This window comes from Cyphomyrmex costatus, unplaced genomic scaffold (assembly GCF_001594065.2).
Source record: "Cyphomyrmex costatus isolate MS0001 unplaced genomic scaffold, Ccosl1.0 scaffold81, whole genome shotgun sequence".
In the NCBI taxonomy this organism is placed as follows: Eukaryota; Metazoa; Arthropoda; class Insecta; order Hymenoptera; family Formicidae; genus Cyphomyrmex; species Cyphomyrmex costatus.
This window is the reverse complement of record NW_017280386.1, coordinates 178,972-195,676: the sequence shown is the minus strand read 5'-3', so window position 1 is coordinate 195,676 and position 16,705 is coordinate 178,972. Positions and strand designations below refer to the sequence as shown.

General features: G+C 36.8%; 1 protein-coding gene across 1 annotated transcript in view; it reads left to right on the top strand.

Annotated features, from left to right (window-relative positions):
• The first annotated feature begins 4,900 nt into the window (after window positions 1–4,900).
• The window catches only part of Ddr (discoidin domain-containing receptor 2), an 82,601-nt gene continuing 70,796 nt past the window's right edge, over window positions 4,901–16,705 (top strand). The window contains exons 1-2 of the mRNA XM_018549346.1: window positions 4,901–5,081; window positions 11,770–11,872. Of these exons, the coding sequence (XP_018404848.1) occupies window positions 4,901–5,081; window positions 11,770–11,872 (284 nt within the window). The remainder of the gene's footprint in view (window positions 5,082–11,769; window positions 11,873–16,705) is intronic.

Here is a 16,705-nt window from a genome sequence, read left to right as displayed (position 1 = left end):
TCCAAGCGAAGCCTCACCTGAATCGTCTCCATCGAGACGAGCAACGATGCTTGCATTATCGGAGAAGCTAGATTCTGCGGAGCGAAGTAAGCATACCCTGGTATACGTTTACCCATCGCACCTATATACACTTCTTATCCTCTCGGAAGAATCGCTAAACCCTCGCTTAACGACGAGCGACTCGGCGGACTTTTAAATTTCATACACTTTTTCTTTTCCGTACGCTTTCTTCTCTCTTGAGAAAAGCCCGTCCGGTGTTCCTTATCCGCTCTTTTTCTCTCGCAACTAATCCATACTGGATTAGCTGCGACCCCTAAGAGCAATGAGTTTAATGTCTGGCGTCGTTTCTGCGGTCGTTAACGAGGATTACATTAATTCGTGTTGCTACTTATTATGATAAATAAACTTAAGATGAGTAACGTGGCGTTTATGGAAAAAACCTAAAAAAAAAACGAAGAAATCTAAGTAATTTTTCTCAAGCGTGGATATAGAATATTTGCTCCACATTAATAAAATAGTTTCATTTCTCAAACATTTTTTTTGTATTTATTAAAAGTTTGCCAAAGATAATTAACGTTTTTATTCTTTCTCACAATTTTTATGAAAGTCTGCAAATTAGAAAATTGACAAGAATAACGGTCAATGTTGATATGAAAAGTAGATAAAAAAAAATGTTATGAGTTAGACACTTTCAAATTAGTTTCCAACTACAAGAGTAAAAGTCATAGAGGAATGTTTTGCTATCTTGCGAGAGATATATAATATATCGATACTTCCAGTCAACTAAGCTTTTTACGAAATGTACGTTGCAAGATTGATGAATTACTTTACAGTAATCGTGCAGATGAGTTCGAAACTTTACTTATCTCCAGACAGGGCTGTTCTATTTACGTTTCCTCTCAAAGCTGTAGCTTAAACTTTAAAAAGGCATCATTCAGCATGTCATTCTTAATTATTTTTATTGAATTGACGATTGTTCTCGGTTGACACGAACGCATCAAATCGGGATATCTCTTCTCCGATCCAGAGACAAGGGGGATCTTCCCTCGATGAAGACGGACGTGATGACGCGTTGTCGTTCAAAAAGACGGGTGGATAGCAGCCCGTCAGAATTAATTAATTTCGTCGACGCTTCCTCCACCTCCGCTTCTTTCAGCACTGTCACCTCTCTCCAGTTCCAACCGCCGTATCCGCGACGAGTCCTATCCTCCTCGACATCGGCTTGCTGAGCTTTTCCCTTCCGAAAATCGCGACGAACCGCGAAAAAGCGTGTCCGTCCGAGCGAAGCGATCGCGATAATTCTGTCGGGGTGCTCGACGACACGAGAGAGGACTCCCGCGAGGTGATTTTAAAAAGAGGGGCACAGGCGGTCGTAGATAAAGAAAACTAGAGGTGGGAAATAAAAGAACGGAGATAGGTAGAAAGGGCTGACTAGGAAGGTCGGGCAGAAACGGAGCTGAAGGGAAAAGAGCGGAATGAAATTTGCATCGCAAAATCCTACCGTTTACCCCGTACTCTCGTTCTCTCGTGTTTCCCCGCCGTCGTCGTTTCCCTCTTCTACTCAGCGAAGGAGAAGCGTCGAGCTATTCGTATATATATATATATACGGGGTAATGACGGTGCTCGGTATTCTGTGAAGAAAAGGAGGAACGTCCATTGGACAAGCGGGACTCGCGTCTGCATCGTGGATCCTGTTTTGTGTCTCGTAGGCTTGTTTGTTTTGCACGGGCTATCGAATGCACACAAAAGATCGAGAGCTCTCTCTCCTCCACTTCGTAGATTCCAACCCTCGCTCAATCTCTCTCTCTCTCTCTCTCTCTCTCGCTCGTTCTTTCCTTCAGCCACTACGGCTCGCTCGTTACAAGAAAAGGGACCAAGGTAATGATCTATGAAGCAGGAATTTTTAGGGCTTTAACTGCTGCACGTAAAACATTTATCACGCGCGTGTAGTGGGAACGAGTAAACAAGCTATTGTTTCAAGTGAATAGCCACCTTTGATACTTATTCGTCAACCGATTTCACGCACTTTTTAACAGATTGTAGTCTTCGCACCGAAATATGCTGCCAAAATACACACATTAATGCTTCGCTTAACCTCCGTACCGTAATTTTATAATAAAGTTTTGTAGACGTAAAGTAGTCTGATCAATTTGGTATATTCATGATAATTTATAGAATATAATTTATTTTTGCATTGCCGATTCGGTGTACTGATTTCAAGAAGTTGAAACTCGAAATATAAGTATTTAAAGAGAGATATTTTATCTTCAATTCAATCCGCATATTAAAGAGATATTTGAAATGTAAATTATTATCATGGTATCGCTATACAGGTCATGTCGTGTACATTACCAGATATAATCCGAGACAAAACTTTAGTACCGGGTGTAATTTTCCTCCGTGAATGAATCTCAATCTCGTTGTAACACTCGCGTTGTACGTCGAGAATTTTTTTCGCGTTACTCATATATCATACAGTCATGATTGACCGTAAATGCGCCATATCTTTCTCTAATTCTCTTCATTTCTCCCCTTAGACAAATTTTATAAAATCACGCAGCCGTGCCATAATAGCTCCACGAGTGAAAGGGCAGAGCAGACGTTACTGCGATACTGTGGCTGCGGGGCGAACGTAATGCGATCTCTCCTGGACACTGCTCGTTAACGATCGATAATTATAAATAATTAGTGAAGCGAGGCGTACCTCGCTTCGATGGTGGGTGCTCGACAAGAGCTCAGTGACTGTGGATACGTATACCTTATCTTGAAAAAAGCATTGTGCGCGAAAAAGCATTAATGACCCCACGTGTCGAGAGGCTGCTCGTTTTTCAACATTGAGTCATCTCCGGTATAAAGTTTCTATTATCATGCTTACTCGTGTAACTTCACGTCAGTGCTTCGCCCGTTTCACATAATACGTGTACTCGTTGAGTTTTGCTTGGTTTTGCTGAAAGGTACAACGTACCCGATAGCTTTCTCGAGCTCCATCGAGTATTCAAAGCGACCTATCTGGAGTTCCATTATAGGTTTTGGTGCATACGTATTGCCGTATCTTACAACTTCAATACCGAGCGCAACACTTGTTTCTGACGGCTTTAGGGCCTCGTTCGTATTCTACGCCTATATCTTAGACGTGGCACGTAGAGCATACGAAGTCCTTATGGTCGGAATATGTCGGTATATTACTTACAATTTGATTTTATGACGTATTTTTCTAAAGTAGGACATTTCTTAATAGCAGCATGGTACAAATTATAATTTGTATATATAATAATACAATAACATAGTTCTACAATTACATAACTGTACAAGAGATATTTATATGTTTAAAAAATCATTTCTTTACTACATCTCTCAAGAAATTCGACAGTCAAGCATTATATTGTTATGACTTCGAAGGAGTGATGTTTCGATTCCAGAAACGCACATGTTTTTGTCACGATTGTGTGAATGCACTCAAACGCACCAGGTGCCGAGGTGGTTATTTCCCGGTTTGGAGTTTCACGTTGGACTACTGCCTAAAATTAATAATACTATAACGCTGGGGGGAAAAATAATTTCACCTCCGGCGAGGTGTGAATAATGCATGAGGCGTGACGCGAAATCCGTGCGGTGTTGCAGTTGCAATTGCAGCATATGGAACACGCGTACTTATACTGTATCCTCGCGTGGTACATATGAGCACGATACGATTGCAGCAACAGCAGCAGCAACAGTAGACGCTCCTCGACCTCTTCCCTGAAAACGATCGCGTTTACTAATAGCACTCGTGCAATTAAAATTTCATGGCCCACGGCATAGTAATGTTTCCACTATTCGTCGACGAGATCCATATAGCCGGTGCATATTCTATATACGAGGATGACACGGATTAGTCGTTGATATCACGGTACGTTGACGCGATTAATCTTGGATATAACGGTCGCTTTTTAACTAAGTGTCAGTTGTACGATTGTAAGCGATTTTTATTTCACAGGCGCAATATTTAGGGGGCCGATTTGTCGTGCAAAATAGACCTCTTATCGTGCAGATTGTGCGCGACGTAAAATGAAGACGGACGAGAGGACGGGTGGAGAGCGCTATTTGCAAAAATGATAACAAATGTCTACGCTTCCGTAGCAGCGCGATAAGAGTCCCGCTTTACACGACAAATGAAAGTTCTAGCGATGATATTTACATAAATATAGTTGTTACATTGTCCCAGTGGCAATCAGCTTAAATCGGAAAAAAACGACTTGAATTTGTTGACAGAGAGAAGTACAAAATACATATTTTATTTGACATTGGTTAATTAAATGTTAATCCGTAATCTTTAACTGGTGAAATCTGACGTACGAAAAATATGTACCTTTCATTTTGTAATTGTTACATATATATATATATATATTTTAATCAAATTTCCTTTTAATTAAAGAAATGTATGTTTAATTATTATTAAATCGAGAAATGTTCCTAGAGACATATATAAAAGAACACTTGCTCACTTTTTAACGGTAAAAGTTATTTTCTTTTATTCCGTGCCGGTAAATTTACCTTGGCAGTTAATTCCATTGTAGCGTCCTAGCTACAATACGTTTTCGCGATAGCAACCGACACTATTTTCATGGAGAGTCGTTGCACGAAGATAAATTTATCAATGAAACGAGACACAATCGTTTGCTATGATTACATTAAACGAACGTACGTAAAGGAAGCCACGCTTGGCATGGCTGCAGTTAATGTTTATTTTTGTTTCAAGTCTGTAAATATTATCTCTTGCATTATACCATCCGTTCATACTCCACGACATTGTCGAGGTGTCTGCGGACAACTAACACGAATTACTCTGTGCTCAGGACATCGACACGAGCCTGTAACCACCTTGCGACCATCACGATGCCAGGAACGTGCTTGATGACCGATGCGGTCAGGACAGCGGATAGTTAGTGATGAGGAGGAGCAAGTTATCGGCGTGCCAACGGCCCAGGTCACTAGTAACATGCCAGTCCTTGGTCCCAGCGCCGATTCAACTCCACTTCGAGGACTTCTGATCGCCATCTTCATCCTATTGTCCCTACCGCGTTGTCGCAGCACGGATCTAGGTAAGTCGAATTCGAACTCTCATACGCGTCATACACCCAAGTTTTATGACTTCCGAAAAGTGCTGACACTCTTTTGACCCCTTTCAACTTCCGTCACTCTCTTTACAATCTTCTCCATTGTCCCAGAGCGCACTGTCGTCGCGCGAAGTCAAGAGGTTGCGATTGAAAATCTTATACGAAGCAATCCCGTGGAGACGACCACAAGTTTCTCAAAACTAAAATGCTCGTGGCCTCAAACCAAGTACGAGTGTGTGTTTCGCATATATCTATAATTTTCCAAAAACAATTTTTCACTAAAATTTAATTTATACAAAGTGTTACATCAAATTCGTGATCTTTAAAACTACTTCAATACAAAAATTTTAATGCGTTTTCTTTTCAACAAGATTTTTAATGTTATACTCAGCATAATTGTATAAACAAACTTTATACTTTTATTAATTTCAGTGGATTCACTCCATTCTTGTTGCAAGCTCAAAGTGTTATTGAAAATTGTTTAATTAAGGAATAAATTGTATGATGAAATATGAAGTAAATCAAACTCTATAATAAACTAACTGCCGCCGGCAACGTGTTTATAAGTTAATTACAGCATCATCAGTTTTAATTGCTTGAAAGATTGTTTTGTTACTTATCGTTCTCTTGTTTTAGTCTGTTTTTCAATTTAACATTTATCATTGAGGATCTTATAGTCTATTTAATTGTAAGTTTTTTTCTCTAACAATAAGAGTGTATAAAACGCTTTTATAAGGACAATAATAAAAATTCTGAAATAACACCTTGTGTACACGCTGCAATTAGCTAATTATAATTAATACGTTAAACAGGGTGAAATAAGAGTCAAATTACAATTAAAAATCTAAATCTGATAATTTATTCTAATATATTGCGAAGAATATCACGTAATTTTTGGCGTTTCATCCCAGAGTTGCGTTGCAAGACCGACAATTGTTCGGCGCGCAATTTGGGGGGGACTACATATATTAATAGAACGGTATTTCCTACTTTGAATAAATATTGTGAAGAATATTACTACGTCGACTCGCCATCAGAGGTCTATCGATATTCACAAATTCTCGCAAGTACTTTAATACGCGTATATCGCTTTATATAGAATCTCGATTGAATAACTCTTGCAGGCGTATAAGGTAGGCTTCCACTACAATGCCTTACTGATGAGTCCAGTAATGGAAGCCGGAACGAAACGCCAAAAATTACGTACGTGATATTCTTCGCAATATATTAGAATAAATTATCAGATTTAGATTTTTAATTGTAATTTCGGTCTTGCAACGCAACTCTAATAATCTGAAATGTCCCCCCTCCTAAATATTTGCGCGCCGAAAGATTTCGGTCTTGAAACGCAACTATAAATGTTAAATCTAGAACATAAACGAAAAAAGTTAAAAGGACGTTGTAAGAGTCAAAAGAAATAATTTAAAACAACAATTAAAGAAAGACGCATATATGTAATAAATTAATTTCAAAAGAAAAAATTCCTTCGAAGATGTACATTAAAAATTAACAATATAAAAAGACTTGTTTAAAATTCGAAGATGTACATTAAAAAATAACAATATTCAAAAAAACCCTGCTTAACGTTTCGACTCGTAGATTGAGTCTTTTTCAAAAGCGCAAACATATTCTTAAAGTTAAAATTTATCGAATTAATTCTGCGAATCCATCTTCATCACATCCAACTATTGTTCCTCTAGCGAACAATAGTTGGATGTGATGAAGTTGGATTCGCAGAATTAATTCGATAAATTTTAACTTTAAGAATATGTTTGCGCTTTTGAAAAAGACTCAATCTACGAGTCGAAACGTTAAGCAGGTTTTTTTTGAATATTGTTATTTTTTAATGTACATCTTCGAATTTTAAACAAGTCTTTTTATATTGTTAATTTTTAATGTACATCTTCGAAGGAATTTTTTCTTTTGAAATTAATTTATTACATATATGCGTCTTTCTTTAATTGTTGTTTTAAATTATTTCTTTTGACTCTTACAACGTCCTTTTAACTTTTTTCGTTTATGTTTATAATAAGAGTCCTTTATCAATCTTATATTATTATTAAATCTAGAAAACTGTGAATTTTACTTGTTGAAAAGACATACAATGTATTATCCGCATTATTACAGCTTGCGGTTTGAAAACAAATAAATTGAAGATTTCAAGGACTCTTCTATATAATAATAATTAATTGACTCTTATTTCGCCCTATTTAACGTATTAATTATTATTATATAAAAGAATCCTTGAAATTTTCACTTTATTTAATTAGTTAATTATTATTGATAACAATATCGTGAACGTGCTTGTCAATATTATTTATTGCAATACTACTAAATTGTACGAAAAATTCAGAATACAACATTTTGATAAGGATATTTCACAACAAGATGCCGGTTCTTTTTGTTGTGCAAACGGAAAAGGCATGACAAGAACCAAGGATGGCGTGCGTAATGATTTTTTTTCTCTAGCATTGAAGCGCATACGCAATAATACCATCCCTTCGTATATACACCTGGCCTCACCGAGGTATTGTACCCTCGTAAATGAAATGTCAGCCGCACGATGAATTAACAATACTATCTAATAGCTGCTCAGATGCAGACGAGCGAGAAACCAGTTTATTGTGCCGATTCGTTCTGGCGTGCCACGCTTCTGATTCGTTGTTTACCGCTCATCCGTTATATTTTTATGCAAATTAATTGTTACTTGGAAGACGATGTTATGATAAATGGGAAGTATTTATAAAACAAAGAGAATAGATTAGCTTATTTTTGCTTGTATTGATATCCATGAATTTTCTTTTGTGCTTTATATTATTTAAAAGTAAGGATAATTTGAAATTATAATATTTAAATACGTAGAAAAATTTTTATAAATTAAATATTTCTTTCATGCATTTTATGTTTATAAAATATTAAATTGTTATTAGATTGTTAATAGGTACAGTAATTAATAATGGACTAGTTATATTTTAATAAAAAAGAAGATTTAAAAACGCCGATGTAATTACATATCATATTTTTATTAAAAATATTACATATCATAGTTTTATTAAAAACTTTCTCTACAAATTTGCACACTTTTTACCGCGTTGACTTCTTTTTAGCCAAATTAAATTTTCTTTTTTTTTATTAGAATGTTATTATTAAATCATTATTTAATATTAAGATTTTAACTAGGTCTTTTATCCATAATCATATATATCTATTTCTTTAACTAATTTAATTTTCATATGTTAATTAATAATTAATATTTAACTGGAATAATTAATAACATCATATAAATATTAATTATTAATTATTGACTATCATTATTGAATACATTTGAGCTTCTGGTGAATTGGACTGTCAATCATGTCACGAATCATTGAAATCGTTTATTATCCTGCACGCTGCGTGAAAACACATCGCGTCTAGGATATCCCAATATGTCAGCTTGACTTATTGCTTTGGGACATGACACTAAAGCTCGAGTTCATAGTCGTTATCGTTGTATATGTACATTGGATATTCATTGTATACGATACGTCATACGCTTTTGTACAAAGTACACGTACGTACAAATGTTAAAAATATACAATTGCTCCATCCAAGGTATTGTACTTTTGAAATTATTATCAATACTTCACATATTACGAACAAATCGGGAAATATTAAGTCTACTCGAAATTCAGTAAGTTGAAATCATTCTTTAATTTTATACGTTTCTCTCGATATTTTCACGTTATTCGTATCGTATGTCTGTTTTGTCGGAAAGACATAATGTAACGGTTGATTAACTGCGGCGAGAATTTTGTTTGCTGCATTTGGAACGCGAAACATCAGATGCACCAACGATGCGGCTCGCTAAATCTAGGTTAGGTTGATAATTACAGCATGATAGTTCATCTCAGTCACTCTGTGTCGCATTAATGAACCTGGTATAAAGGTGAATTAATATTAGATGTAAATACGATCGAGATGCACAGCCTGAATAGACAGAGGAACTCTAACGTTTATTAGATAATATCATAATGTTACACATGCAAACAAAACACACATACACGCGTGCGTGGCGTGAAACGTAAGATAACTTAAATTTATTTTCTCTCAAAATCTCTTAGAAACCAAATCTAATTATTGAATTTCATATGTCGCAATCAATACTACTATTCTTTATATTTGAGCGCACAATAATAACTCCTTGAAATCTGAAGGAATTATGTTAAAAGAATTTTTTTAATTCTCTCAATCAAAAGACACTTAATAAGTAATTCATAACTTTTTCCAAAATTTGGACTATTTTTCCAATATATAGGATATTATTACGTATTTAGTTCCAAATGTCGATAGAACTAAATAATTTTAATGGATAATATTTCCAAATTTGATGTACACGTAGAGTCCGAAGAGGTTAAAAATAATTAATGAAAAATTACGTTAGTAACTGGATCGATAACTTCAGGCATTAAATATGTAATAATTTTTTATTAAGTTAAAAAGAGCAATATAAAGAAAATGTAATAAATTCTGATAACAAAGGAAAAGCACGCTATTTTTATGAAAAAATGCGAAGAAGCCAGTTGATAGCACATTGTAAAAGTCATAACTTCCATTTGTAAAATTTTTAATAAAACAGCAAACACACGATGGAAAGAACTTTTGCTAAATGGACCTCGTTAAATGAATTATATGCCATTGCCAACCATTTTATGCAATATATTAACTATCTTCACACAATTTGCGAAATGTAGTTTTGTAATATTTATCTTCTTAATCTCCAACAGTCATTTTATCACGTGTTTGCAATAACGAATTTTCACATTTACTTTCGTTCATGATTGACAACGTCATGATTGAATTTATATTTTTTATATCGCTTTTTTTTTTTATATTTGTGAGCATTATACGCTGAATGAATATAAATGTTGAATTGTTTAGCTAATATGTTCACTTGACTGAACGTCTACCAGATTATCAATTTAGAAATAGGTAGAATTTTTAGTTTATTCATTTGATATATAGTTATAAGTATAAGTTTATAATAAATAATTATCAATTCGCACCAATTACCGCAGATTGACTCTCATTAGCCTGTTTCGTTTTTATAATTTATTCATTTTGCCTGCTCAAATAAATATTTCCTTGTTCCTTTTCCATCTCTCTGACAATCAATTAAAAGCAAAATTGGTATATGTAAGAAAAATGACAATTTGTTCATTAATTGTGATATGACTATACACGGAAGACTTATAAACGAGGAACGCAGTAGGTAATCTCGCGTTTGACATCTTTCGACGTATCGAGCGCAGATTTTAGTCGCGCTAGCGCAACTCGCTGAACCAGGTTTCACCGGTATAATGGACGATAGGTGAAACGTAGGGGACAGTTACAAACACAAACGAAGTTTTGTTCGCCGTAATGCCGGCTCATGGAGACCATGGCCGGCCGGTAGTAGCTCCGGAGGCTGGGCTAATCCCACGTCCGCTGCATTCTGCAGTTTTGAAACTTTCCACCGTAACTGCAGTACCGTAGTTTAAGCGTAGCGACGTCGCACGCGCGACGAGGTATATACTGGTTCGGGCTGATTCCCGTGGATTCGAAAATTTATCATGTCCCACGTACATACATGCCGACATTGTCATCGGCCATTGCCATTGATATTCCTACTATCGATTTTTCGCAATGACGTAGCGCAGACATTTTATACAACGGCAAAAAAAGGATATCATTGTTTTATTGCTTGCGCAAATAGTCAACAATGTTTGTGCATTATTTTACATGAATTATCCTTCGTCTCTTCAACGTTTCCGATTCATGGATATTGAAATGAAAGTTGAAACAATCTTTGCCTGTATATATCGAACTAAAATGCTAATAAGAATGTTTTGAAAAATATTTCATTTTTATATATGAGTTATAGCTCATAGATTATTTGATTTGTTATATGTATTTCGATATCTTTATGTATTTGAGACTGAAGAGGACTGCAGTAAGCGTCGAAACGTTTCGTGTTTAATTATGAATATTTTATAATAAATTTGTCAACTGATAAATCGTTGCTTGTTTATACCGAATATTAACACCTTACTCTTTTGTTGTTTTTTTATATATTTTTACTGACAATTAACTTGTTAGGATAAAATAAAGGAAGAGCGATTGAATATAACATATTAGCTAGCAATAAGTAGAGAATTAGTTAGATGCTCTACTTTATTGCATTATAACTCGATTCGTTTTATTCGTGACCATGAAAATATCTGCTAACTCTTGTGGAGAAAAAGAAACCGGGAAAGAGAGGCAATACGAGCGCACTCGCTACGATTGTAAATTGCTTCTCGTGTGTACCCAGCGGAATACGAAGTCGCATGTTTGTGGCGACCGGCGTTTCCAGGGATTTCGTTGGAGAATTTGCACATCTCTGCGATAGTGCTGTTAGCATTGGATGAGATTGTTGAAAATGAAATTCTTAGGCATCCCAGAATAAAATCGTCGAAAATCTTTGACTATACCATGCAAATTACGTATGTAGAATTAACTATTCAATGATGTGATTCAACTGAATCCTCGCGGGTGACATAATCTATTATTCACCATGTCATTTTCCACTCCAAGTTTTCATCTTAATGTGCGACATTAATGGAATGAAGATTGATATCGAATTTTGTCCAACGCCATCGTGAATTGTTTTCAGGACAATGCACTACAGCGTTGGGCATGGAAAGCGGAGAAATCCCCGATGAAGACATCTCGGCAAGTTCTATGTACGATCCCAGCCTCGGACCGAAACATGCCAGGTAAGAGAACAATCGTATCACGAAACTACTGTCAAGTGGGTCGACTACTTCGGTATCTCAGGGAAACAATACGATTTGTATAATTTCCTATTTTGTCCAGATCGCAGCTTTAATCTTACGTGTAAAAGTTATCAAACTCACAGAAACTTTAAAAGACGTGACCTTTCAAAAACGGACATTTTAAAAGCCTTTTTTTTTATTTGAATTTCGTTTATTTTTAACGAAATTACAGTGGCTTGAATTTTGAAGTTTGTAGCACCAACCCAATATTTTCATTAAATTTAGAACGTACGTATATTTGAAACGGTTTGTTTAAAAAATATTTTTAAAAAACAACAAAAACTTATACTATAATTAAAAATGGAAAATAATTTTTCTCTACATTTTTTAATTAATTAAAAAATTATAGTTTATTTCTCAAAACAGATTATAAGATATAACGAAACATATATATATACATACCGCACGTCTGACGTTAGAATTAAATTAGGTAATTGCCATTCGCATCACACTGTATTATCGAAATTCTTCTAACCTCGCAATGTAAATCGCGTGACACGAAGGAATGTCTCTCGAGCAATGGTATTAGCGCGAACCTGCTACATGGTTCACTTTATTTCTTATTACAACAGCAAGATTAAAATCACTAGCTAGTACGGCGTTTGCGTTCCGCGCCTTAGGTGTATTAAAATTTTAAATAACACGCGACCTCGAAAGCACGGTTGTAAAACTTTGTTATCAAGGAACGAATGAAGATGACGGAAGGATAAAGGAGTAGAAACCTTTTGATTCGTTTACGCAAAATGACAAATTAATTTTATAAGCATCAATATTATTCTTCTTGCTCACGATCGTAATCTTTTGCCCTGTATGGTAGTTTTACTTGTCGGTAGTTGTGATTAAAACTATTATAAAATTTTCATATTCATATGTTTTTTTTTTTTTCTTGAAAAACATAGAGAGAAGTAACATTTTGTAAAATAAATTGGATAATCATTCTAATCAATCTATAATAATCCATCTGTGATCGGTAACGAAGCAAAAAAACTAAGATTGATCGCTCCGATGAAATTGAAGGATTATCATCCACGATTAGTGCATATAGTCTCTTCGCACTCTCATCATTAATAACGAGTTTCCTATCCAGAACACGTAGACCGCAGAAGCGATCTGTGTCGAGCGGATCGATCTCGTCAACGATACGCGACAATTTACGCGGTAGGCTCTTTGCGTCCACCGAAAACCATGACACGATCTCCGATAATAACCGGTTTCGTGTTTCGATACCCTTGTTAGGGTGCCATGAAAAACAACGCCGATGATAGAGAAAAAAAAAAAAAAGAGCAAGACAACTTTTTGGAAGATCGTCGCGATGAGATCGTTCGTCTATCGTAGGCACGCTTGGCAATTAAAAAATTTTAATTAAACCGCCGTACGCGCGACCGATCAGCCGTGACGTTTTAATTAACGATCTACTCCGTAAATCAAAAAGCGGCCTACGCGGCTGCATATTTCGAGGTAGATAGCCCTTGCTAGATAGTTACGTCCTTCGAGCAAGTCGTTACCGGAGAGTTTCGGGATACACGGCCGCACACAAGTCCGGCACGATGTAACGTGGGGTAGGGGTAGCAGCGGCCGAAAGGGGGTCGACGACGATGGCAGTGGTAGAAGGGGTTTGCGCTCGACCCCTACAAATTACCTCCAATTTCGTGTAAATTCCTCGTGCCTGCGTCAGCATAATACCTGTATTAGAACGCCTGGCTCCGGCTCTTAGGTGGCAATAAATCTGTATTAGAGCAAGGCGCCGCTCCCACTCGCAAAAGGGGTACGACACCCGGGACCGGTTAATTTTTCAGGAGCGTGATTCGTCCGCCATGTTGTCTGCAATGTTGCCCACCACGTTTCAATGGCTATTAAATTTTTTTTTTTCTTGTTAATTTTATAGAATATAAACTCGTCTTCCTTACGCTTCTTTTATTTTTATTCTTTATTTTTCTCATATTATTCAACATAAACTGCTTTTATATGAATCGATTACGAATACAATAGAAAAAATACTTACTCTCTAAAACTCTTAGAATAAATTGTTACTCTAAAGAGCGAAATCTCATTATTAAAAATTGAAAACTAAACTATTCTTTTTCGCGAAACTGGCTCAACTGTCACTTTTTAAAGTGAGATTCCAAAGTTTATGTAAATTACATAAAAATAATATTACATGGATTTATTATTTTATCCGAATATCCATAAATTTGTTATTACATTCTTCGAAATATTTCATATACCTATGTCTATATATTACGAGACATTATAAAAACGATTCGCCTGAGAAAAGATCTTAATGCAATTAGAAATTACAGAGTTAACATCGCGAGGAGACGGCAAACGTATCAGCCGTAACTATCAATTGCGATTGTATAATTGAAGGATTCCCGGTTCTCGTTGGTAATCACTTTGGAAGCTCTCATCGCGATAAAATCTTTTCGATGTCACGAAGCGTGAGGGTATTCGAGCGAAGACACTCGGTGCTGTGTTTCACGAGCTTCTAGCCTTGAATCTAGTTTCAGTCGCAGTAGTTCGGTAACTGCGATGCTTATCGCGATACACGTGTTATCGCGTCATGATCCGCGATAACGCGAAATGCATCACGCCAACGCACGATTATAATTATAGATGGAAGATAGATTTCCATTATGAGAGGTCGGGGCTGCTCCAGAGGGGGCAAAGGACTCGGGATAAGATATTACCCCACCGTGCGCTACTCCATGGAATATGATACAACGTTATATACAACGTGGCGTTAAAGTACTGCATTTCAAAGTGCACGTACTCGGGTTCTCGGCGTAACAAAATTGCATCGTATATTTTATTAGAGAGGGTTTGCAACAAGGCAACTCGGTGACATTTTAAGGTCATTGTCATCCATTCCGCCAGACGGATAAGTAGAATATATACGTAGTAAATAAATGTGAAAATGTAATTACATTTATTATCCGGTCGTAATGCCTTTTCGCGAGTCAATTAGTTCTGCGCGATGTTTCATTCCTTTGTATAATAATACGCTCAGTTAAATAAAACGTAAACCATTGCAGCTTATTTTACGATTTTACATTCTTACTTATATATATAGATATATGTAATTAACTTGGAGTGCTGAGGCTTATCACATTAAGTCATATTCTTTTTAGCTTTTAATATTCGCTTTACGTATATATAGTCATGATAAGAAGCGTATGTGACAACGTCCGCGTAAATAACGACTCGAGAACAGACAATGGAGGAGCAGGCAGTGTACAAAATACAAAAGGACGAAGGAAGTCACGGGACGGTGCGAGAAAGCGCGTCCACGCACAAAGAGGCACGATCGATAAAGGCCCGGACAGAAAAGTGGACGGGCGTGCCGGTACGTGCAACGAAAAAGTTTTTCGTTTTCATGTATGTGGTACCAATGGCCATTCGTATCGCTTTAGAGTTGGCACGGAAAGGAAGCGTACGAGGTGGCGCACGATGTAAGAGGTAATGGGAGAATGTGGAATGGGACGCGAGCGAATGAGAAATACGGCGGGGAAAAAACTGGGGTATGCGAGAAAGGGAGTACGAAGAGCCTAGGCGTGACAAGCCGAAATCTTCAACGCGCGAACAAGCAATAGGGGATGGGGGATGAGGGATCGTCGGGGTAAGAGAGGAGGCCAGAATCACGCGGACATAAACTGTCCCACGCCCGTTACGTGTGCTTTCAGCAGCCGAAGCCGAGGAAAAATGGTAGCCATATTCTCCTAGCCTTCGAGCCTGGCTATCTTCCACTTTGTTACGATTCGAAAACCCCATGCCTCCGGTAGCTCTCTCGTTTCGGTGATTTATGTAACACCGGTCTCCTCCCCTGGTAACTCGCCCGTTTTTTCTCGCGTTTGTATCGCTCGAGCAACTATACGCCTCCACCGTGGTTTGCGTCGTCGTCGTCGTCGTCTGATGGAACAGGCACTTGGCTGTGTCGTATCGCACCACCGCACACCGGAAATGCGCTGCGCGTTTCATAGCTTAGGCCTCGCGTTCGCGTGACGATGTACTTTCCTGGTATAAATCTTCGGGAGGTTTCGAGGATACCCGCACCTAAGCAGCGACCGATCTGTCTTACGGCGCTGATATCCAGTTCCGGTCGTCCGTTCTTCTGGGACTCGGGCCAAGAACAATAGAATTCTTTTGATAAACGAAACAAACATTTCGCGCGTGACACGCTGTATTTACGTGCAACGTGCGCAAAACAGATTCCTTGATGCGAAGATGTATGCCGTGGATGAACTCTAGGGCATGAATTCAAAAATCGATCGTAAGCATGTTTAAAGAGAAGAACTGCATAGAGAATAAACGCTCGTTTAAATTTCTATAAAATTAAACGTCAAACTATGTCAATGATATTTCGTTTTGATAACAACACTACAGACGGGATAAATAATAACTAATAATTATTTGATTGCGTTATCTGGCGTAGTTGAGATTAGTCGTTCGTATATTTCTGCAAACTCGCTTTAACTTAATATTATGTGACGATAGGCTATTTATATCTGTATTATACTGGTTATTACTTTTATATACATTTTTATCTCTTTAACAAATTATCAACAAATATAAATGACAAGAATACCAAATTTGACACACACACACAAACACACACACATACACACAATCCGACTTTTTAATTAATTGACTCAAAGTACGAAAATCACGAACGAAATAATTTTTGAAGGATAATGAATTTTGTATTGTTCACCTCATAGATGATAACGATTTTAATTGCGTCTTTACTGTAACATTGAGAATGACCCGATCGAAATG